The sequence below is a fragment of the Mustela nigripes genome, chromosome 13 (assembly GCF_022355385.1).
Source record: "Mustela nigripes isolate SB6536 chromosome 13, MUSNIG.SB6536, whole genome shotgun sequence".
NCBI lineage: Eukaryota > Metazoa > Chordata > Mammalia > Carnivora > Mustelidae > Mustela > Mustela nigripes.
In genome coordinates, this window is record NC_081569.1 from 107,565,528 (window position 1) to 107,589,234 (window position 23,707).

The following is a 23,707-nucleotide window of genomic DNA, read 5'->3' on the forward strand; positions in this document are numbered from 1 at the left end:
TTCCATTCCATGTTCAATTAGTAACATTCCATTCATTCATTCATTCAACAAACATTAGATAGGGTCCTTATCCCATGTGGGTCCTAGAGTTATTAAGTCGAAACACTGGCCATTAGAAGAGGAAGATTGACAAATAATTACCATGGCCAGTGAAAACTTTTATCTTAGAGCACTGCAGGTTATTCACAACTAATGAATCATTGAACATGATACCAAAAAGTAATGATGTACTATACATTGGCTAATTGAATTTAAATTTAAAAAAAAAAAGAGAAGAAAACTTATAAAGGCACATTTATATGTGGCTTTATAGGTTTAAATATGCCTTTATTATAAAGGCACATTTAAAGCCTCTCTGAGGCCACACCTTTGACTGTAGAAGAGTTGACATAGGCAATAGGAGTGTCATTGTAAAGAACTATTAAGTATCTACCAGGCAGGTAGGGAGAGAAGGCATCTGGGAAGAGCAGAGAGAAGTCAGGGATGAGCATATTTGCTATGAAAAATGCTTGGTGTGTTAGTGAGTATGACAGGCACTCACTTTACAATGAGAGGTGATGAAGAATGGCCAAGTTGTCACTGTAGGGCAGTGTAATTGGGAACATCTCATACAGAGCTAGACATTCTGTCAGGACAAGGCTCTGTGAGTTGGGAGAATGTTGAAATAGTTCCAAATTGGTTGATAAATAGCCACTGGTCTGAGACCCCCTCCCCTCTATTGTCCTGTTGCATCTCCCAGAAGTCCTCACACCCAGTGATTCAGCAGTTAAAGAGTTGGCAGCTTGAAGGAGGCCTCTAGGACCACTCCAGCACTAAGGTCAGGCAGTGCTGATTGTTCATTTTCTGAGCATCTCTCCTCTTGCATGCCATAGTAAAGAATGTGAACTTTATCATATAATGTAGGGCTTGAAAATTCAGATGCTTCTAGCTGTCAGGTAAAGTGCACAGAAATGAATGAAGCAAGTGGGTACTTACAACAGAGAGAGATGAGGATTGTAGTGAATTGGAGGCATCAAAATTAATTTTTTAAAAATTCTGTGTCAGTAAACATAAGTGAATCGTGATTTTGACAGATGGACTGCCAGTACTCAAATCTTGCAGTATAAGTAATAGGAGAACCATAGTGGGTATTCTTTTTTTATTTTCTTTTTAAGCTAAGGGAGTGATGTAAGCTTTACTTTTTAGAAAAATTGCCATGAGGCTTTGATGGACAGAGATCATGAAGAAAGAGAGAATGAGACCAAGGACATGACCTTTTACTAATTCAAAGTTTGGATAAGATAATGCTGGCTTAAATTAAAGGGTTTTAGATTGAATATGGAAACAAAGTTTTCTCTGTATAATAAAACAATAGAAAGGATTATTAAGGAAGATATGCAATTTCTGTCTTAAAAATTTCAAGTACCAAAAGGACAGTGGTAGAAGCTAAAACCAAGGATTTCTCAGGGAACTTTATAGGTCTGCAATCCTCTGAAGCACATTTTAGGCACAGTATTTGTGGAGAAAAAAACGAACAACAAAAAAAAATCCATGGGTGATGAAATGGAATGGAAGAAATGCTGAACAACAATTTAATATTACTGAACAGGGGCTTTATGTGGTCACGTTAAGATGTCTTTTAACAATTCTGAGGTCTATTTATCAATTTAGCAAATTTGAATACGTACTATATGCTAGACACTATTCTATGCACAATATTGAATAGCACTCATTAATTCACTTATTGAGAATCGAGTAGATACTTAGCATACTTCTAGGCACTGTGGATAAGCTTGAGAACAAAACATAGAATTCCTGCCCTCCAGGAACGTCTATTCTAGGGAAGGAGATAGGCAATAAACCTATTAGAAGATCAGGTTCTGATGAGCAAACCTAGAGGATGGATTGAGGCTGGGGAAGACTTGATATGGGAACCAGCTAGGTATGTAATTTCTGGGGAAATGAGAGTGTTGGAGAGGTGATTACAGTACAAAACACAACAGAAGAGTCTGCATAGCCCTAAAAATAGCAGAACTTAGACTGGAAGGAATAGAAGGGGGCAAGGGTGAAGAGAGAAAATCACAATTGTGAGTCTTGAATGTTGAACACTTGCAGTAGCAAAAGTGATGTGCTAGGTTTTGATGGCTGAATTTGAGACTTTAGTGAGACTTAAGTGTAGCTATTTTCTTAGATCAGTACTTCTCAAACTTTGGTGTGTGTCAGAATCATCTGAGGAACTGGACAAAAATGAAAAGATGCAGTCAGATTCCTTCAACCCACCTGAGCCTCTGTTTTTTTTTTTTTTTTTTTTTTGTTAGCTTACCAGATGATTTTCATACAAAGGTTTTGAACCACTAGCTTAAATAACCAGAAATCCAAGTCTATATAAAGGGATTGAACTATGGGTTGGAGATACATATTTTGGAGTTTAAAAAAGTATTGAGACTTATGGGTGGGTCAGCTGTCCCAGCTGATGAATATGAAACAGCAGAAGGAGTAACCATAGGACAATGAGTGGTTGCATATATGCAGTTGGTGAGAAGACAAGGAAGAGCCTGAAAGACAGCCATGTAAATTATTTAGCATAAAGGGAAAGTGCAGAGACCTCAGTTTCCCTTTAATTGGATGTGGGCTCCATGGGGATAGAGCTCAGGGTTGCCTTACACTGGCATTGTGCCCAGCACTTAATAGGCATTTATCAATATTTGTCTATTGATGAATCAACATATATATGAATGGCTATTATAAAGCCCCCTGAAAAAGCTAAGAAGAAATTTTTAGGAAAATGTAGACAATCCTATCAATTGCAGTCGCTGGAGAACAAGAAGGCTAAAACATATAGGAGTGTTGGTAGACTGAGTCAGAAGGAAGATATTGCTATAAAGAGGTGGGGTAGTTAAGTGCAAGCAGTGAATTTAGGCTCTGGTCATTTATAGCATTCATCCTGAGCTGTTGATGAGCATTGTAAGGGCAGTAAGATACATACATACATATATATATATACACACACACATATATATATATATATGATCTTCACACTCACACGCAATACACATACACATGCAAATGAATGTATGTCTATATTTGTATACATGTATATGTATAAAAGTATAGATGTTCAGCTCTAGAATCTTCATCGTGCTCTGTTGTTCTCTCAAAGTCCTATAGCTGCCTCCTTCAAGTTGTGAATCTTGGGAGAAGGAGGGTCTCTCAGGAGTCTTCTAGGTTGTGGAGGATTGCCATCAGGAGGTTGGAACACAATCAAAGGCAACGAGATGCTAGGGTCATGTCTCCAGTAAGCTGCATATTCCATTTGCCACTCTGTTTTTCTGTGGTTCTTTGCTCCCCAAGAATAGATATGATTTGTAGAAATCGCATAAAAATATAAAATCTTACTTTAAGATCTGCTAAAAGCTTTTTAATTCCAGGCACACATTTCCTTTGAAAGGATAAATCTTTGTGTCATGAAGCAGAGATGATTATTAGCCTGCTCACTGGGTTCTGCAGGTTCATAGATGAAGCATCCAACCTTCCTTGTATTTTGAAATGTCATATCCAACTGCCTCTTAATGAAGATTCATTTATCCTTTTCACACTGTTAAATATGGTCTGTGGGGATAGGCTTCTCTCAGTCCACATGAATAGAGCCTATTACTGCTGATGGAAGTTTTGCACATGCCTGAGCAGGTGAATAGGCATTGAAGTAATCTACATTTAGACTCTCACAGTAATTTTTATCTAGCTACTTTCAGATTTCAATGGTGATCTCTTTTTATCCTGACTGTTGTTTGACATTGATTATAGGTATCTGGTAATGGGTCTGAGGTTGTTACTGTAATAGGTATAAGTATCTCTTTCCTCTGTTTCAGCTGAGAAGTTTTGAGAGTGAACTATTCACAGTCATTAAGAGACCTCCAATTTAATTTATCATCATGCTTATTCTGTAGTTCACATTAAGTCCAGAGTACTGAAGGAGCTGAACAAGTGGACTGGTAGACATCAGTTAGCTGACCATGGTTTTGGCCATGGCGTCTCAGGATGCTCAGAACTTCTTCCAGCCTCTCTCTTCCTGGATATCTCGGGTTTATGAAGCTCTCCAGCAAGCAGGAGATATGCTATCTGCTTCGCTGGTTAACGTAAGCAAACAAGACTCTAAATTGAGTGACAAGCTAGACCAGGACTTAGATGATATTCATATTCAGGAAGCTTACTTTGAAGATGAAGAACAAGGCAATGATTGGCGTCAAGAGGATGCAAATCCCTTGTTTCTTGAAGTGGATCATTTCTCCTGTTGTAATAGTGATTTGCAGGACTCTGCCCAAAGTTCAAGCCCCAGACTTAGGCAACATGCAAAGGACTCATGTTCCATAATGTCCCAGTGGCCCAATCAGACCCTTGATGAGCAAAAGCCACCACATGTGCTTTCTTCTATTGCTGAGGAAGAACATCATCTTGAAAAGCAAAGGAGTGACCTTCAACACAGCTTTGACAACCAGCTCTCTGGTATTTTAGAAAATGTTAATGGAAAAAAGCAAGGTAAGGTAGCCAGTGATCATTTCTCTGGGTTCTTCCAAGGGACATTTCTATTAATTATATATATATTTTTATTTTAGTTATCATATGAAGTTTATTTTTTTTTTCTCTCCTTATACCTTTCCACATACTAGCTTCTTATTGAGAGATGTACTCCCTGGGAATATTTTCAACATACGAAACTTTGGGAGATCCACATTTGTGGGCCCCATATTTCAGAACAATTGTTCAGAGCAAGTAAAATGGTGAAAACAAGTCTGCATGTTCTGTTTGAGAAGCCCTTGTGCATATGTCATGCTTTTTAAAATATCTTTAAAAATGTTCTCTTTTTTTCACTAGGTTAGGAGTCTCTAGATGTTACTATATTATTCAGTGTGAAATCCTGTGCAAAAAGCCATACTTGTTGCAAAATTTTTAGTTGATAACACTCCAAGAACACTTTTCACAGTATTTCACTGAGACATGATGTGAGATGACAGTAGATAGGAAATCTTTGAAATAAGAATAGCTTGATTTTCTTTAAGCCTTGAGTGGAAAGGACACATTTAAAACAAACTGTCTTTAGAGCTTTATCCTGTCAGATATCTTGAATATAGTAAAAATGTAATCAACTCTGTAAAAGTAGCTGTAGTATGTCCTGGCATGAATTTGTTAGGATTCTAATGCTCAAGCCTGAACCAAGGACATTGAATTTGGTTGAGGGGACACAAGTGCTGATATACCAAGAAAGGTAATGGATGTGTGTATGTGATGTGTGGTTGTAATGCATCTCTCACCAAGATTATTGGATCTTTTATGTGACAAAGTTGAAGTCATTAATTCTTTTCTTTTTGGAGGGAGCAGACTTTTCTGGGATACTTCACAGCCTCTTCATCCATTTTCAGTAATTCCTCTTAGCTTTATCTTTTTAGGGAAACATTTCATCCAGATACATGAAGCCTTAGAAAATGAGGCAACATGATTTCATTTTCTTTTTATAGTACTTTCTTGGTACTCTTATTTAAATTAATGTTGAAATGCTAGAATAAATTGGTAAAAACAGGGTAGGCTGATATTCTTTCTGAATTGGATAAACTTATAAATACATGCAATTTCAAGTCTTTACAAATTATCTGTAGAGATAATTCTAGAAATATCTGGGCAACCAATAGGATTTCTTAGATTTGACTTGAAATTTTTATGCCTATTTTAGAAAATTCTTGCTAAAGTTGAACTATATCTAAAATTAGTTACATGAAATTGGTTTAATATTTTCTTAATACTGGGTTTAAAAAATTTTTTAAATTGTTGTGCTAATCCAATGACCGTAAAACAACTGTGTTCATTTGTTTATTCAGGGGAAGTTTATTCACTAGATTGTAGCCTCTTGGAAGTCAGGGGCCGTACCATAGATTAATTTTTGTAACCTTAACATCAAGCACAATATTTGGTATATAGCAGTACACTAAATAATAATTAATGACAAAACAGCAACAAAGAAAGCTAACAACTCTAAGAGGCAGATACTACTATTCTTCTCACCTCACAGTTGAGAAGACTGATGCTTAGAATGTTTGAGAATATTCCCAAGATCCATATTTAGAAAAAGGCACAGCTCAGGGTGTCTTATTCTATAATTTTTACATATTCTTTCTCTTTTTTTCTCCCCCATTTTCAAGGTATAATTTACGTGTGATAAAATTCATTCCCGTTAGTATACAGTTCTGTGAGTTTTAACACACAGTCTTGTAACCATTGCCACGATTGAGGTATAAATAGTTCTGTCACCTCAAAAAACTCCCCCAGGTCCCTTTGTACTCATTTCTCTTCTCTACCTCCAGCTCCTCGCAATTGCTGGTATATTTTCTCTCTATCATTTTGTCTTTTCCGGAATGCTATATAAATGGAAATACGCAGATGGTAGCCTTTTGAGTCTGGCTTCTTTTATAATGCACTTACAGTAATGCATTTAAGATTTATCCATGTTGCTGTGTGTTTCAGTAGTTCACTGTTTTGTTTTGTTTTTAATTGCTGAGTAGTATTCCGTGGCATGAATGTACCATAGTTTGTTGATCCGTTCATCAGTTGAGGAATACTTGGGTTGTTTCTGTGTTTTAGCAATGTAAATAAAGCTGCTATAAACATTTGCAAAACAGGCTTCGGTGTAAATGTAAGTTTTCACTTCAACTAGTAAATACATGGAGTGGGACTGTTGGGTCATATGGGAGGTATAGGTATAATTTTATTAAAAGAAAGTTTTCTGAAGAACCATTTTGCATTCCTCAGAGTAATGTATGAGATTTTTGGTCATTCATATCCTCATCAGCACTTTGCATTAATGTTATTACAAATTTTTAAAAATTTAATTTATTTTAATGTTCCAAAATTCATTGTTTATGCACCACACCCAGTGCTCCATGCAATACATGCCCTCTTTAATACCCACCACCAGACTCACCCACCCCCTCACCCCTCCGTTGCCTCCAAAACCCTCAGTTTGTTTCTCAGAGTACAGTCCACAGGCTCTTAAGATTTGTCTCCCTGTCCAGTTTCCCCCAACTCACTTCTCCTCTCCATCTCCCCATGTCCTCCATGTTATTCCTTATGATCCACAAGTAAGTGAAACCATATGATAATTGACTCTCTCTGCTTGACTTGTTTCACTCAGCACAATCTCTTCCAGTCCAGTCCATGTTGCTACAAAAGTTGGGTATTCGTCCTTTCTGATGGAGGCATTATACTTCACAGTGTATATGGACCACATCTTCTTTATCCATTTGTCTGTTGAAGGGAATCTTGATTCTTTCCACAGTTTGGCAACTATGGCCATTGCTGCTATGAATATTGGGGTACAGATGGTCCTTCTTTTCACTACAGCTGTATCTTTGGGGTAAATACCCAGTAGTGCAATTGCAAGGTCATAAGGTAGCTCTATTTTCAATTTCTTAAGGAATCTCCACAGTGTTACCAGCTCTCTTTACACCTTAGAGAACTGGAGAATCAACAACAAATTAAGCCAACCTCACATACAAGAAGGGAAATAATCAAGATTAGAACAGAGATCAATGAGATAGAAAGTAGAGATACAGTAAAACACATCAAGGAAATTAGAAGCTTTTTTTTAAAATAAATTTTTTTTTAAAGCCATTCTCATAGGTGTGTAATGAAAGCTCATGTCGGGAGATAACTCTCCATTGGGCTTTTGCATTTTTGTATGTCTTATGAGCAAAGCCACAAACAGCCTTTTATTTTGGATGATGTTTTCAAGGATGTTTGTATGACAGAGAAACTTGGAAGATAGAGATAGCATCTCTCTTCAGAGTAGAGAGAAGATGTGTTTGCCACTCAGTCTAATAAAGATAATGTCTCTTCAGGGTGAAGCTTAGGCAGATTTGCTTGCAAATGATAAGGGATTTTGCAAGCTTGGCGTTCCTTGGCTGTGCCATAAACCCACTGCATGCACAGCATCTATCTGTGTCTGCCTCTGCATCATCCCCAACTATGGAAAGTGGGGACTGATGTGAATGTGGTGTTCACATTGTATGTTGTGCTGGAATAACTGTCCTTTGTCTCTGACCAGAAGTCTTTCATCTTCCACCAACATCCATAACACAGTAGCAGGCTAACTTGTTGCTCTGCAAGTAAAGTAAAATCTCAGGGCTTTCATAGGTTTTAACCTCTTGTTTTGATTTTAATTTGCATTTCCCTCATAATTAATGGCATTGAGCATCGTTTCACATAGTTATTTATCATCTGTGTAGTTTCTTTAGTAAAGTCTTCAAGTCTTTTGCCCACTTTTATTGAATCGTTTTTTTAATTTTTGAGATTTGAAAGTTACGTTTCTATTCTGAGTATGAGTTACTTTTCTGTGATCTTTTCTATTGGTCTATGATTTGAAAATATTTTCTTCTAGTTTTGTGGCTTGTCTTTTCATTCTTTTAACAGTGTCTCTCAAAAAACAGATTATTAATTACACAAAATCCAACTCATCAATTTTTTAAAAGAATTATACTTTTGTTATCATATCTAAGAAACATTCATATAGCCTGGGATCACAAAAATTTTTTCTTGTTTGATTCTAGAAATTTTAGAGTCACAGATTTTACATTTAGGGTTATCCATTTTGGTATCCATTTTGATCCATTTTGAGGTAATTTTTTTATATGATGTAAGGTGTTTCCCTCCCACCCTCAATATCCATATTCAATCTTTTCCTACCTCATTTGGTAGAAATTACTACCGTTTTTCCATTATGTGATTTGGTATCTTTGTCAGATATACATTATCTATGTATGTGTGGTTTATTGCTAGACTCTGTATTTTTCTGTTAATCTATATTTGTATTCTTCAGTATCACACTGTCTTGATTCTTATAGCTGTATAATAGTTCTTGAAATCAAGTAGGGTGAGCCCCACAACTTTATTATTAAAAAAATTCTTTTGACTCTTCTAATTTATTCACTTTTCTATATAAGCGTTAGAATAAGCTTTTGATTAAAAAATTATGCTGGGAATTTGATTGGAATTATATTGAATCCATAGATCAATTTGGAAAGAATGACATGTTAATAATGTTTGTTTTTCAATTCATGAACATGGTATATTGCTTTATTTAGTACTTGGATTTTGTCTGTGTGTTTTGTTTTGTAGTTTCTAGCATAAAGGTCTCATAGATATTATGTTCGATTTATATCTAAATAGTTCCCTTTTTTTGGATTCTATTGTAAATAGTACTTTTAAAACTTTGAATTTGAAACTGCTCCTTGCTAGTGTGTAAAAATATCATTGACTTTTATCTGTTGTCATTCTATTAAAAACTAGTTTCCTTTTTACTTTGTCTTTGATGCATGGTTTATTTAAAAGTATGTTAGTTATGTTACAAATAGTGGGACTATTTTAGATAACTTTAACCAATTTCTAGCTTAGTCCAGTTATGGTCTAAACACATATTTTATATGATTTTGGTTTTTTTTAATTGTTTTGTTTTATCATTGTGCATATGTTCTGACTTGTTGGATATTTCCTGTGTACTTGAAAAAGACTGTATTTTGCTCTTGTTCAGCACAGTGTTCTATAAATTACATCAAGTTTTTTGAGGTTGTTTTTTCAGATTTTTTATATACTTATTTTAACTACTAATTTTACCAACTGATTTTGTTCTGTTGATTACTGAGAGAAAAGTATTGCAGTCTCTAATTCTTCTTGTGGATTTGATTCTTTCTCTTTCTAGTTCTATCAGTTTTTGCTTCATGTAGTTTGAAGCCCTGCTCTTAATTCCATACCCATATTAGCAATATGTGTCTCCTTGATGAATTGACCTCCTGCTCATTATGCTATATACATTTTTTAATCCATAATGTCTATTTTGATATTAATATGGCTACTCCAGATTTCTTTTGATTAGTGTTGGCATGTTATATTCTTTTCTATTCATTAACTTTATTTAAAAATTTTTTAAAATTTTTATTTATTTATTTGAGAGAGACTGAGAACACAACCAGATTGGGGAGGGCAGAGGGGGAAGCAGACACCCCTCTGAGCAGGGAGGCTGACATGGGGCTCAATCCCAGGATCCCAAGAGCAAGATGTAAGCCAAAGGCAGATACTTAGCCAACTGAACCACCTAGGTGCCCCTATTCATTAACTTCAAATTTGTCTTTATATTTATATTGAGATTCTTATACGTGGCATAAAATTGGGTCTTTTTTTTTTTAATCAAGTCTGAGAAATTTTCACTCTTAATTGGTCTTGACTTTATATTTAATGTAATTATTGATATTGTTGAATTAAAATATCTTGTAAGATTATTTCTTATTTTTTCAATCTATTCTTTGTCTCTTTTATCTTATTTTTTCATGTCTTCTTTTGACTTATTTTTAAGATTCCATTTCATCTCTACTCTGGGCTCATTATTTATCTCTTTTTTTTAATTAAAAAGTTTATCTGTTTTGGGTGCCTGGGTGACTCAGTGGGTTAAGCCGCTGCCTTCAGCTCAGGTCATGATCTCAGGGTCCTGGGATCGAGTCCCGCATTGGGCTCTCTGCTCAGCGGGGAGTCTGCTTCCTCCTCTCTCTCTCTCTGCCTGCCTCTCTGCCTACTTGTTATCTCTGTCTGTCAAATAAATAAATAAAAATCTTTAAAAAAAAAAAGTTTATCCATGTTGTCGCAAATGGCCCTGGGGATAAAAATATATGTTTATAAAAAATAAAAAATTAATTAAAAAAAAAGTTTATCTGTTTTAAAAAAATATTCAATGGTCATCCTAGGTTTTGCAACATATATTCTTAATTGCAGTCTTCCTTGAGATAATATTTTACTGCTTTATGTATAGTTTGGTGATGCTACAACAGTGTATTCCCAATTCCTCCTTCATGTCCTTCATTTTATTGTGATATATTTTACCTTTATACATAAAACATATACTCAATACATTGATACTGTTTTGCTAGAGACAGTTGGTTGTCTTTCTAAATGATTAAAATGAAAAAAGAATTATATTTAGCTCATTCATGAGCTAAATTATGAAACTAATTATGAAACTCTTTGGTCTATGCATATATGCTGCTAATGAGTTATCTTAGTTATTTGTCTGAAAAAATATTTATTTTTAATCTATTTTAGCAAGGTATGTAATTCTGAGTTGACACATTTTCCCCCCCGGCACTTTAAGGTTGCCATTTCACTGTCTTATGGCTTGCATAGTTTTCATATGAGAGGTATTTTCTAATTCTTACTTTTATTCTCCTGCATGTAATGTGTCTTTTTTCTAGTAGATATATTCAAGATTTTGTGTTTATTTGTGGTTTCTAGCAGCTGTATGTAGGAGGGGGTGTGTGTGTGTGCGTGTGTACGTGTGTGTGTGTGTTCTGGTATTCATTTTTCTTCGTGTTCTCTGACATTCTTGCATCTGTGGTTTAATGAGTTTCATTACTTCTGGAAAGTTCTTTGCAACCATCTCTTCAAATATTGCTTCTAATATATTCTCTTTTGCTCATCTCTCTAATATTCCAGTTATACAAATATTAGACCATTTGATATCATTCCAAAGCTCTTGAGTGTTCTTTTTCCTTCATTCTTTTTTACCTTTCAGTATAGGTAGCACAATCTAATGTCATATATTCTTCAAGTTTACTAATATTTTCTATGTATCCAGATGATGATAAGTCCACTGAAATCATTCTTCATCTCTGCTACATATTTTTTATTTCTGGCATTTTGACTTGACTTTTAAAAAATAATTTCATTCTTCTTTGCTGAAATTTCATATGAGCTTATGTATGTTTCCCCCTTTTCTCACTATGGCTTTGAACATATTGATTATAGTTATTTTAAATTTCCCATCTGACAATTCCAACATCTGAGTCATCTCTGAGTTTGGCTTTTTTGATTGCTTTGTCTATTGACAGTGTATTTTTCCTTTCTGTTTTTGTTTCTTGTCTTATAATTTTTGACCAAAATCAAACATGATAGGTAGGCAATGTAAATAGTATTTCTGTCTGGAAATAGGTTAGCCTTTCCTAAAGCTGGGAGAAAGTTGAGGTAATTTATTCAGAATTTGATCTGGGTTTGGGCTTTGTTGTTATATTAATCTCAGTGCTGTATAGACTTCAAATTTTTCAGTTATTACATTGTGTTTGGTGTAGAGGCCTGTTTTTTACAGAGTTTTGTCAAAATCTGCTCCATCTTCAACTTTGAATCTCCTCTTTTTGTCTGTACCTCAAAAAGTTTCTCTTTTTAGGCTTTTGTCCCTTTCCTGGAAGGGCCCAGCTCTGTATCTATTACTTGGTATTTGCTAATGTGGTGTGGTTGTGTTGGAAGTTTCTGTTTTCTGCTGTTAGAGAGCAGCCTCTTTTAGGCAGGTCTTATGTCCCTATGTACTAGGGTTAGGGCCTGCTCAATAATCCTGCCCTCCCCACAATGGTATGACCCCAAGACTTCTTTCTGTCCTTCCCCCAGAGGTGGAAGCTTTTATTTTGTTTTGTTCACTCACCTTAATGTATCTTTATCTGTAGTCTAGGGGTGAAAAAACTTGGCTGCCCTCTTAGTGACTTATAGCTTTTGTTCCATAATGGGAATAGAATAGAGGAATCTTAGTGAGACTTCTCACATTTCCTAAGCCATCTGTTCTTCCCCTTATGTAGACTATACTATGAGAGAAACTTTCGTCACTCTTTCCCTGCCCCTAGTCTTTCTTGAGGGTACCAGGTGAGTTTTGTGGAGAAGAGCTTCTAAATGGGCTTCAATTTTCCTTGGATTTGTGACTCCTTTGGGTTTTGTACTCTTGTGCTGGTCCATACTTGACCTTTAGAAATTTTTTGAAAATATTAACTTAATTGTTCTTAATGTCTCGTATAAATCCATCATCTGCCCCTAGCAAGCAAATGCTAAGTCCTTTTTTATCCCTTTGAAAGAAGTTTTCTTTTCTTTTTTTCTTTTTTTTAGTTTTTGGATTTGTTGGTTGCATTATGACCTCAGGTTTCTGATGAGTTTAAGAGAATGTGTCATTTTACAAATTACCTAAACTTTATTTTTGTTCTTTAAAGAGTAGAAATATTATTTCCAATGTTTTACATTCTAAGTGGAAGCCAGAACTTCAATCTTACACACTTAACACTGTACTCTAAAATTAAATTGGACATTCTCATTAATTGGGTAGCAAGTTTGATCTGGGATATAAATGTAAAAACAAGATATTAGTTTTCTTGTAATGAGCTCCATAGGTCCAGAGAGATAGTTATATGTAATAAGTCCTATAAAATTTATATAAAGTTATAACAGTTATGTATATGGTAACTTCTGAGATGGTTTTGCCAGAGATGATCCCAAAAGGTTCCACAAAGCAGATGATGTAGGACTGCAAACTCTGAGCATGAGTCAGAATTTAACAGTGAATGGAGGGAGAAAGGCATTCCTTTTGGAGAAAATGGCATGAACACAGCAGATACGTGGACGAGTCCAACATTTTCAGGGATGGAAAATGAGACAGATCTTAGGTTGAAAATGGGAAAGTCTTTGTTTTTCTGTGGTAAGGATTTAGCTTTTATTTTGTAAGCAGTTGGAATCTCAAAAATATCATAAGCCTGAGTTACACCAATGGAGCCTTGTTTTAGGATAACTCTAGCATCAGTTTGGAAGCTAATTTGGGAGAAAGAATTTATGTTAGGGAGCTACTGTAGTAATTTATAAGAAGATATAGTGTCTGAAACAATATGGAAATAGAGAAATAGTTGTCATCCAAAAGGCATCTCAGAGACTCTGTTAGAGTTCTCTCAGGGCTCTGACAGAGCAATAGTGCATTGGCTTATTACAATGGAAGCAGAAGTCCAGGTTTCCTTCTTGAAAGGATGGTCCTCATTAATGTTGGGTTGGGATGGGAGTTCTATCTTTCCATGTGGTTTCCACTAACACTGAGTTGAGGGTAGCCTTATTACTGTTAGGTGATGGTGAAAGTTCTGTCTTCACTAGAGCTCCTCTGATACCATCCAAGTTGGGAGGGGGAGGAATGTCTCAGTACTTTGAGGTGGGGGTCCAGGTTTCTTGTGTGGCCTATTCTAACACTGCAGAAGTGGAGGATGCCTGTTATTGTCTATCAAAAATGAAAGTCCTGGATCCCCACTTTGCATTCTCTGGCATCCTCTGGTAGGGGCCTGTGGTGCCTCATTACATCTTGGTGAGGATGGAAGTCTAGTCTCCTCATCTGGATTTGGCTGGCATAGAGAAAAATTTGTTTGTTTTTCTCTGTGCTGTTTGTCTATGTTTGTCTGGAGTAGAACATTTATTGTCCAAGAGTTTTCCGTTTTGCTAGATTGCCCCTTCCTTGACCCTTGCATAAAGAGAGTAGGCTTTCCTTAGGGCCTTTGTTGTCTGTGTTTGTTGGAATTTCTGGATTGCCAGTTTCTTCAGCTTCACTCTGGGGTATGTGTGGCAAAAGAGCCCAGAAAGCTTACCACTGTATTGTTCCTTGAATTTCATGGTCCCTGGCCAGTCTGCCAACTTCTCTGTACCTTTTGGTCTGCTTACCTTTTTATCATATATAGTGTCTAGGATTTTTGGTTGTACTCAGGGGAAGAATAGAGAAAAGTACAGCTATTTCATCTTCCTGAAAGTGCAAGTGTTTAAATTAGTCCTTAACAACATTATGACTAAATCTAATCTACTTCTTTCCATTTCACAGTGAAAATAAGAGCAATAGAAAATGGTAAAGGGAGATATGTATCTATAGATTGTTATGGGGAGAAATATTTCTCTAAAATGAGGGGTTTTGTGTAGTGGTTGTTCTCACTTAATCAAATGTTTATTGACTGTCTACCATGTACAAAGCACTATAGGGAATGGATAAGTATACACAAGTATAAGCCATGGGCCTCTCCTTCTGATTATTGAAAAGTTTATACGATTTGTTTAATATGTTCCAGAAGATGTACAAATGTTTTTAACATCCTGGCTGTTGGTGGCATTGGGAGTGGGGAATGCAGCAGAGATCTAGAATGAGACAGTCCCACTGGTCCAATTCACTCATGGCTTTATAGGTGGGGCAGTTTTACTAAGTTGCTTCTGGGGAGCCTCCATCTTTGTCTTTCTTCCTGATATGATATAGCCCACTAATTTGCTTCCGATACCTTAAAACCAGTGAACAAAAGCTCTTATTCCTCTTTTCTTAAAGTATTTGCCTACCCTGAGAACCCTTTGAAACCAGGATAAGGGACTGGATTCTTAGCTATATGACTATTGAACACTTGGTTTTTTTTGGGGGGGGGGGGGCGGATTCTACCTGCTTGGTAGAATTATCATCATGTTCTCATTTTTTCTTTTATACCAACGGATCATGGCAGCTGCAGTACGTGGCTGCTGTGCAGTCTATTGAAAACATGTATTTGGAGATACACTAGAAAAAGGCAGTATTTTAATCAGTGATTTATATGCACTTTTTAAAAAGCCTTGTCAAGCCTGCTTTTCCCATTTAACCTTGAATTCTTTTCATAACATTGTATCTTGATTTTATGTTCCTTAATGTGCCATATTTTTTCTCCACAATAGATTTTAAGCTAAATTGGCCCAAAACAAGAGGGATGCTGAATGCTTTTTGTAACCATGGAAACATTTCTGGGCACTTACTAAGGATCTGGTTGCCAATAGTAATGTAACAGAGAAAAGAGATACACTTCATTTAGCAGTTGCCTATGATTAAGAGGCAGATAGACTCCTTATAGTGTCATCTCAAGATAGATTTTTTGGTTTAAAGACCCAGCTCCAAAACACTAGCTTCTCAGTCAAGAAGCAGTTATGACACCTTTGATACGTGATGGGAAAGAATTCTAATTGCATTTAAAAATCATCTTTGTTTTCAGTTTTTCACCTCATAATTTTTTTGAGGCTGTTTTTTAACCACATATATTTGTTTCCAAGAAATATGCTCACTGTTTCCTGAAATAGCCTGCTAATGGAATTAATGTGTTCCAAGTGCCCTGGCATATAGAACTTTAGAAACATTCTTTGGCTAGATGTAATGAATTAAAAAAAAAAAAATAGAACAGCAGGCTTTGGAATCATGGTGATACAATTTGGCTTTTCAGTCAGATTATGAGGCTAATATAACATGAAAGGGAAAATCGTATAGTGTTATTAGTTGTTGGTTGGTCTCAAGCTTTTATGGATTGGAGGTATTTTACACCGCCGACGTTCTTAGGAGTGCTTGTGGCAATTGAGACTAAATGTATCAGGCAATATAATGCGATTGATTCACAAATCATACAGGCTTCATTTCTTTTCAATAGGACAAGTCACTGCACATCATCCCATCTTTCCCTTATTTCTTCTGTATTGCATGAATTCTTTCTTGAAACTACACCAATCTCTAATTGAATTGGTCTCCATTCATTAGGACTTCATTTGATAGCATATGCCGCCATATTCCTTGGTTATCTAGAACTGTCCATGAAAAAATTTAGTATTCCACAATATCTTCAGAATTTGTTTTCTAAAAACTTTTTGAAGTTTATTTTCTTGCTATGTTGACTTGCATATTTTAGAAAAAATAGGCGTTAATGAACATGCGAGGAGTTGACAGTTTTCAGAGGCTTGACATTGAAGGCAAGTATTTTTTTTTGCCATGTTATTTTGCAATTTTTATGTCATTTTTAAAGGAAATTTTTGGCATGTAACAAAATCCTATATGGACAGAAGTTAGAACATATACAAATGGTCAAAATGTGGATTTAATTTTTACTTTTATTTCTTATGTTATTATAATAGAATACTTGAACACTTTTAAGGACAGGTTTAAAATGAGGAAATAAATCTGTTTTCTGTTTTCCCATTCTACCCATCATTAGGAGTGGATTAGAGGGATTAGAGGTAAATTATACTACAAATAAGCTTAAGTTCCATTTTTCTAATTCCCAAGACACCCGAAATTTCTCTTTTTAAAAATATTTATTTATTTATTTGATTGACAGAGAGAGAGAGAGAGAGAGAAATCATGTGTGCACACAAGCAGTTGGGGAGGGACGGAGGGAGAAAATCTTGGGGACTCCCCTCTGAGCAGGGAGCCCAATGCAGGGCTCAGTATCAGCCTGAGATCAGGGCCTAAGCTGAAACCAAGGGACCGACCTCCAAACAACTGAGCCACGGAAGCATTCCCAGAAATTTCTCCTTAATAATGGAATTAATTGATAATAAAAATGTTCAGTAATAAGAAAAACTCAGGAATCTTCCTTTGCCTGAGACTGAGACAGTAATAGAACCAGGTGAATCTTTTGCAATTATCTAGCCTAACTGGGAGAAAGCAAGAGCCAGGTAGGAACTATAAACTTAATAAGACCTTTTCTTCATTTACTGTCTTGACCTTCTTACAGAGGGAGATTTTTATCTGTGTGTTGGTGTGTTTTTTTCATCTTTCAAAATGCCGTAGAGATACTGTCTTCTTTCCCTCTTCTCTTCTCCATTCTTTGGTAAACCTCCCTTCTCTCTCTCCCTGTACTCTTGTCAGATATCCACCTCTGAGGAGAGAGGATCCTGTTTCTGAAAAGGAGCCGTATACTGGGGTTTCTGATTTGTGATGATGAGTTCTTCTTCCCTTTGTGCTCCTGTTAATTATGCTCAGGGGGTGGTCTACGCCACTGCTAATGGAGTTTTAGTGTCCCTTACATTTCCTAGTTTTTAAATTTATGAAACATTTCAAAACACAGAAAAATATAGCATGATATAATAAACACCCACAAATCCACCACTTAACTTGGCCACATCGTAAGGTTTTGTCATATTGAACTCAGATTTTTTTTAAAGAAGTCATCTAAGACCAATATAATTAGAATGTCCTGTGAACTCCTCTTTGTTTTCTTTCTCTTCTCTCTTCACTAGGAGTAAAACAAATCTAAATTTGGGGTAAGGGTCCCAGTGCAGTTTTTTTTTTTTTTAAAGATTTTATTTATTTATTTAACAGACAGAGATCACAAGTAGGCAGAGAGGCAGGCAGAGAGAGAGGAAAGGAAGCAGGCTCCCTGCTGAGCAGAGAGCCAGATGAGGGGCTCCATCCCAGGACCCTGGGATCATGACCTGAGCCAAAAGCAGAGGCTTTAACCCCCTGAGCCACCCAGATGCCCCTCCCAGTGCATTTTTATGCCTTTGTTGCAAGTATTTGTATTTGTAAATTTTACACAACATAATTTTGCATGTTTTAAGTGGTACAAACTATATGACATTAAGCATGTTATTCTACAACTTGTTTTTACTTCCCACTCAATGCTATGCTTTTGAGTTATTCAGACACATGGAAATTTGGTTTAACTTTAACCATATTTTATATATGGTAGTCCACTATATTAAATAATATAGCATTTGTCTATTCATATGTTGATCTAATTTAATCAATTTAAAAATTTTTTCTAGTTAACCTCCAGTGCAATATTGGTTTCTGGAGTAGAAATCAGTGATTCATCATAATTTATCCATTCTTTCAGACATCTAATTTATGTCCACATTTTCAGTTATGAATATTCCTGCAATGTAAATATATCTTTGAGCACATATACTGGAGTTTCTTTAGATGGCATTTATGAAGGAGACAGTGCTATTTTGGGCCCCTTCCTTTAACTAGGTGCTTCTTCCAGGGTTGAGTTCTTTTGAATAGATTTTTTGGTCCTCCCCAACTTTTTCTTGAGATGATTCAGATTGGTTCTGTAACCAAGAGAGTCATAACCAACAGTGTGCTGAAGCCACTAAAAGAACCTAAGAGTTGTGTGTGTTTTCCATAGCAAGTTTAAACACTGAATGAGAACATGCGCAGTGATGCCAAAGTTTAGGGGGCTTTCAGGTTCCTTTGAAACTTTAACAAAAGTTATGAACCACCTTATTCAAAAAACATACATATGGTATATCAAAACATTTTTACAGTGAAATTTCATGGGTTCATGGACCACCTGAAGTTCCTCTGTGATACCCTAAAGTCTACAAGGTTTACAAGAAAAAGCTAATATAATAATATAGTCAGGAGTCAACCACCATTACATTTCATTTAAAATTTGGCTTTTCTCCTAAGAAAATAAAATTGGAGAAATACATTAGGATCTGTGTTTGTCTTAAGATGTTGTCTCTATGCTCAAATCTATTCTGCTATGTCCTGCTTTGGATGTTGGGGCTGGAATTCTGCAAACTCTAGTTCTCATTGACCAGGGGTGTTCTCCTATGTTGTGCCGAAAAGAGTGGTAGAGGGATACTGGAATGGGAGGAAGGGAGAAAGGACTTGCTTTTTCCCACTTTTTCTAATTTTTCCTGTTACTGACACCCCAGAAGAGCCCTTAACACTGCTGCCAGCAGTTTGGGTTCTAGTTTCTACCTTCTTCCAACATTCCAGAACCAGCTTCATGGCACCCTGCTCAGGGGTGACAGCCCTGTCCAGGCAATGTTCACTCCCCAGAGCCCAAACTCTGTGGAGTTCCTCTTCTTAGATCCTGAATTACCAGCAGCATGCAGGTAGTGTTAGAGCTGATGTTGGAGTCTCATATCCTTGGGTCTTATCTCTGAGCTTCTAGTTTCAATAACCTTGTCTGCTTCCCTTTGTTTCTGTAGCTTCAGGGGTGGTAGCTACTTCCTGAAGTTATAATCTCTTGAGCTATTTCCATGTTCTTCTTTCTATTCATTCAATACCTAATAGCTGTAGAACCAATTCTCTATATTAAATATCCATTATTGAAATACCTATTGTGGTTTTTGTTTGCCTGACTAGGCCTTGACCAATATAGTCATTAAAGTGTTGCCCGAGCAGTTGTATAGGTCTTAAAGTAGTCCATATTAATCATGGAAGAGCTAGAATGTGCATGTGAACTAAGACTTCCTAGAAGTGATGTGAACTGGTAAAATGAGCATCTAAGTCTTTCCCATATTTGATATTCACCATGCAAAGAAAGGTAACATATTAGGTAATAAGTGCCATGTAGGAAAATAAAGCTATTTAAGGGGATAAAAATAAATCATGTGAGTGGTATTTTATATAGAATGGTCTTATATTTTATATAGAATGACCAGTATCTTATATAGGTGGTTCTATATTTTATATAGGTAGTGCTGTATTTTATGTACTATGACCTCTTCAAGAAGCGAGCAATTACCTTCTTAGGCTGTATTGTCAGAGCCTATTTCAAAGCCAAATTAGAACTTCAGGTTTTTCTGGGTTTTATTCTGTTTTGATACTATAAAAAGTAGCCCCTGCTAAACTTATGTATGGAAAGTTGGAAAACGTTTTTCCTGCATTTAGACCCATAATGACACACAAGTATTTTTATGTGAACCTGTGCTAGATTAGTTTGTATATAAACCACTGTTTCTGATTCTTGATACTTCCCTTTGCAAGGCTGAACATCCTTGGAACCATAAAATGGGAACGAGGCAATACTGCTTGTGTCCCAGAAGCCATGCTATTTTCATAATTGAACCAAATTCGAGTTATGCTGGGAATTTCTCTATTTCTTATAAGCAAAGAAAAAGAGGGAGTGAACTCAAGTAATTGATAAATCTGGGAGTAAACCTGGTTTCCTGAGTTCTCTCCGCAAGTTCAAATGTTAATCTTTGGTACCTCGTTTTTCTTTCCCTATCTCCAGTCTTTTCTCTGCTTCCTTCAGAGCTGGCTCCATTCTTTGGCTCCGTGTCTAGTGAGATGGTTGCCAGAAGCTCTAGGTTTATATCTTCTTAGGTTATAATCCAGTAGAAAGAGAAATGCCAATTTCTGGCAACTTGAAAAAATAATTCCAGGGTTAGCACTAATTGGTTTTTATTTGGTTGGCTTGGCTTGGCTTGAATTATATGTCCAACCTTAGCGATCACTTAGAAATCTGTGATGCTCTGTTTGGACAGACCTATGTCACATGTCACCCCTGGACTTGGTAGAGATAGGCTTTATCAGAAAAATGGTCTTGATTATGGGGAGAACGTGGTTTACCAGAAGAAGATCAGAATTTCAGAAGCTGGAGGAACAGATGTTGGGTGGCCAAACTGCTCTGAACAAACAATTCGCAACAGCTGTATTTCAGTTTTAAAAAGGAAAGAAAGGGGCGCCTGGGTGGCTCAGTGGGTTAAGCCGCTGCCTTCGGCTCAGGTCATGATCTCAGGGTCCTGGGATCGAGTCCCGCATCGGGCTCTCTGCTCGGCAGGGAGCCTGCTTCCCCCCACCCCTCTCTCTCTGCCTGCCTCTCCATCTACTTGTGATTTCTCTCTGTCAAATAAATAAATAAAATCTTAAAAAGGAAAGAAAACTTTATTATTACTATAGAAGCCTAATAGAAACAGAAGAAAAAAGGAATCTACACATATATGAAGGTAATAGTAGGCAATGAAAGAGAATAAGAAAAAGTTACATCAAATCAGACACTTACCATGCCCAATCTCATCCTCTGGGGAAGCCCCATGGGACGGCCAGGCTAGAGTTCTGATAGAGAGGCCTGGGCAGAGCCCCCTCCCCTCAGATGAGACTTCCAAATGGCCACCTCCATAAGGGCCATATTATAGGGCAAATAACAGGGCTTGAGATTAAACATTTGTTTGCCTATGCGCAACTTGGAGAAAGACCATTTCCATGTTATCATGTTTATATTTTTAAGGAGCCTGAGCAGTGTGTGTCTGCCTCCCCTCCCAGATTCTATTCTCAGGGTCCAGCCCAGCATGGGTCAGGAGGGGATGGGAGACAAGATTTGTAGCTCTTGGTACCCAAAACAGAAGAGTTAGTTCTGGCCTGGAGGCTGGATAATATATTTCAAACAACCAGGCTCCCAAGGTTATTCACACAGGATAAGTCTCAAAAACACCATTCTTTAGCCTACCTGTGTACATGCAGGTCCAGGTGGTCGCTTATGTGGGACAAATCACAAAAACATTTATCCATACAGAACACAAATAAACAAAAAAAACCAAGAACTCTGTCAGAGGAGTCAGTGTCTTTCATGGATCTTTCTACTGTCTGTACATCATACGCTGATTACAAGCCTGTTCCAAGGATGAATCTAGATTCCTTGTGTCACCACATATGCCTTATGTCACCACAGGTGCTATGAACACCTGCTTCTCAGTGCTTAGGGATGCACGTCTGCTTCAAGTCAGGAAAAACAATTTTTCATGATACTTCTGATTTATATCATGGCTCCTCTCCTGGATGTTAGAAAATCTTCCTAACTCACCCTTTTGTCTCTCTCTCTCTCTTTCTATCTATTTTAGAGTGTAGGAGGAGCAGAGGGAGAGAGAGAATCCTAAGCAGGCCCCATGCCCACTGTGGAGCCTGATGTGAGGCTTAATCTCACAACCTTGACATCATGACCTGAGGTGAAATCCAGAGTCGATGCTTAACCAACTGAGTCACCAGACGCTCCTCTAACTCACCTCTTTTAGAGGCACTTAATTGCCCAATTAATGGTATGGGATATGTATTAGTTATCCATTGCTACATAATAAATTTTCACAAACTTAGTGGCTTAAAATGACAAACTGTTATTATTTCAGGTTCTATGGGTTAGGAATCCAGGCCTAAGTTAGCTGGGTCCTCTGCTCAGTGTCTCCCAAAGCTCAAAATATCAGTTAGGTTGCATTCTCAATTGGAGGTTGGACTGGAGAAAAATCTACTTCCAAGTTTCTTAGGACATTGACAGAATTAGTTTCCTGGATATAGGACTGAAGACCCCAGCTTTATGCTGGCTGTTGGTTGGAGGCTGCCTATAGCTCATAGAGGCCATTCCTGGTTCTTTGCTACATGGGCTTCCTCAGTGTGGTTGCTTACTACATCAAGTTAGCAAGGAGAAACTGCTGGCAAAGGAATCTTGTATTATGTAATGTCATGATGAGTGTGACATTCCATCACCTTTGACATACTCTACCGGTTAGAAGCACATTGCAAGTCCCAGCCATAATGAAGAGGAGGGGATCACACAAAGGTATGAACATTAGGAGGCAAGAATGAGGGTAGGGATGGCCACCTTGGGGTCAGCCCACTACAGGATCCTGGATTGGCTATTTAAATAAAGTAGAGAAGTTACACAAAAGGTAGGAGTTACTTACATGCCTTCTTTGAGTTATTTGAATGTAAAGGGTTTATTTTTTTTTTCAAATGAAGAAATTGTATTTTTATCTTAAAAGGCAACTGTTCCTTTCTCTTGGCTGCTCTGCAAATGGTTCATCCAGGAATTGTTCATAAAAAGATTTTGGTTAGAAGCTAAATCTGTAGACTTGAATTGATTTTGAAATGGTAGTGTAAAGGGAATGAAGACATCTCAGGAAAACTTGCCACTGGTGCATGCTCTCTCGTGGGAAGTGCCCAAGAGACCTTGCCAAGAGTCCTTATTGATTTTGTAGATTGCGGCAGGTGAAGAATTTCTTGGTTTGCTAATATCTATAATAATAAATATAACAGTGAAAGGTATTCAGTAAATATAACCTTGACTATGGGATAAGCATTTTATAAACATGATATCTCTTAATTATAATTTTGTGAAGTATGTCTGTTGGTGGGTGAATGGATTATTATTATTTTTAAAGAAAAGACAAGAGTTCTAAGGAGACTCAGTTACTTCTTCAATGTACTTAGCCTGTAAAGAAGTTGGGAATCCAAACCGCATGTGTCTGACTCAACACATCAAGGTGCTTTCCTTATGTAGCCACTTTCCCAAAGTGAGCTGAAGTGCTCCCACACCTCCAGCTCCGCAGCAGTTTTGGTCAACAAATTACTGCACATTATAGCTTC

At 36.8% G+C, this 23,707-nt stretch overlaps 1 protein-coding gene across 2 annotated transcripts in view; it reads left to right on the forward strand.

Moving 5' to 3' along the window:
- The first annotated feature begins 3,992 nt into the window (after positions 1 to 3,992).
- The window catches only part of SYT16 (synaptotagmin 16), a 101,937-nt gene continuing 82,222 nt past the window's right edge, over positions 3,993 to 23,707 (forward strand). For both annotated transcript variants that reach the window (XM_059371299.1, XM_059371300.1), the window contains exon 1: positions 3,993 to 4,515. In XM_059371299.1, the coding sequence (XP_059227282.1) occupies positions 3,993 to 4,515 (523 nt within the window). The remainder of the gene's footprint in view (positions 4,516 to 23,707) is intronic.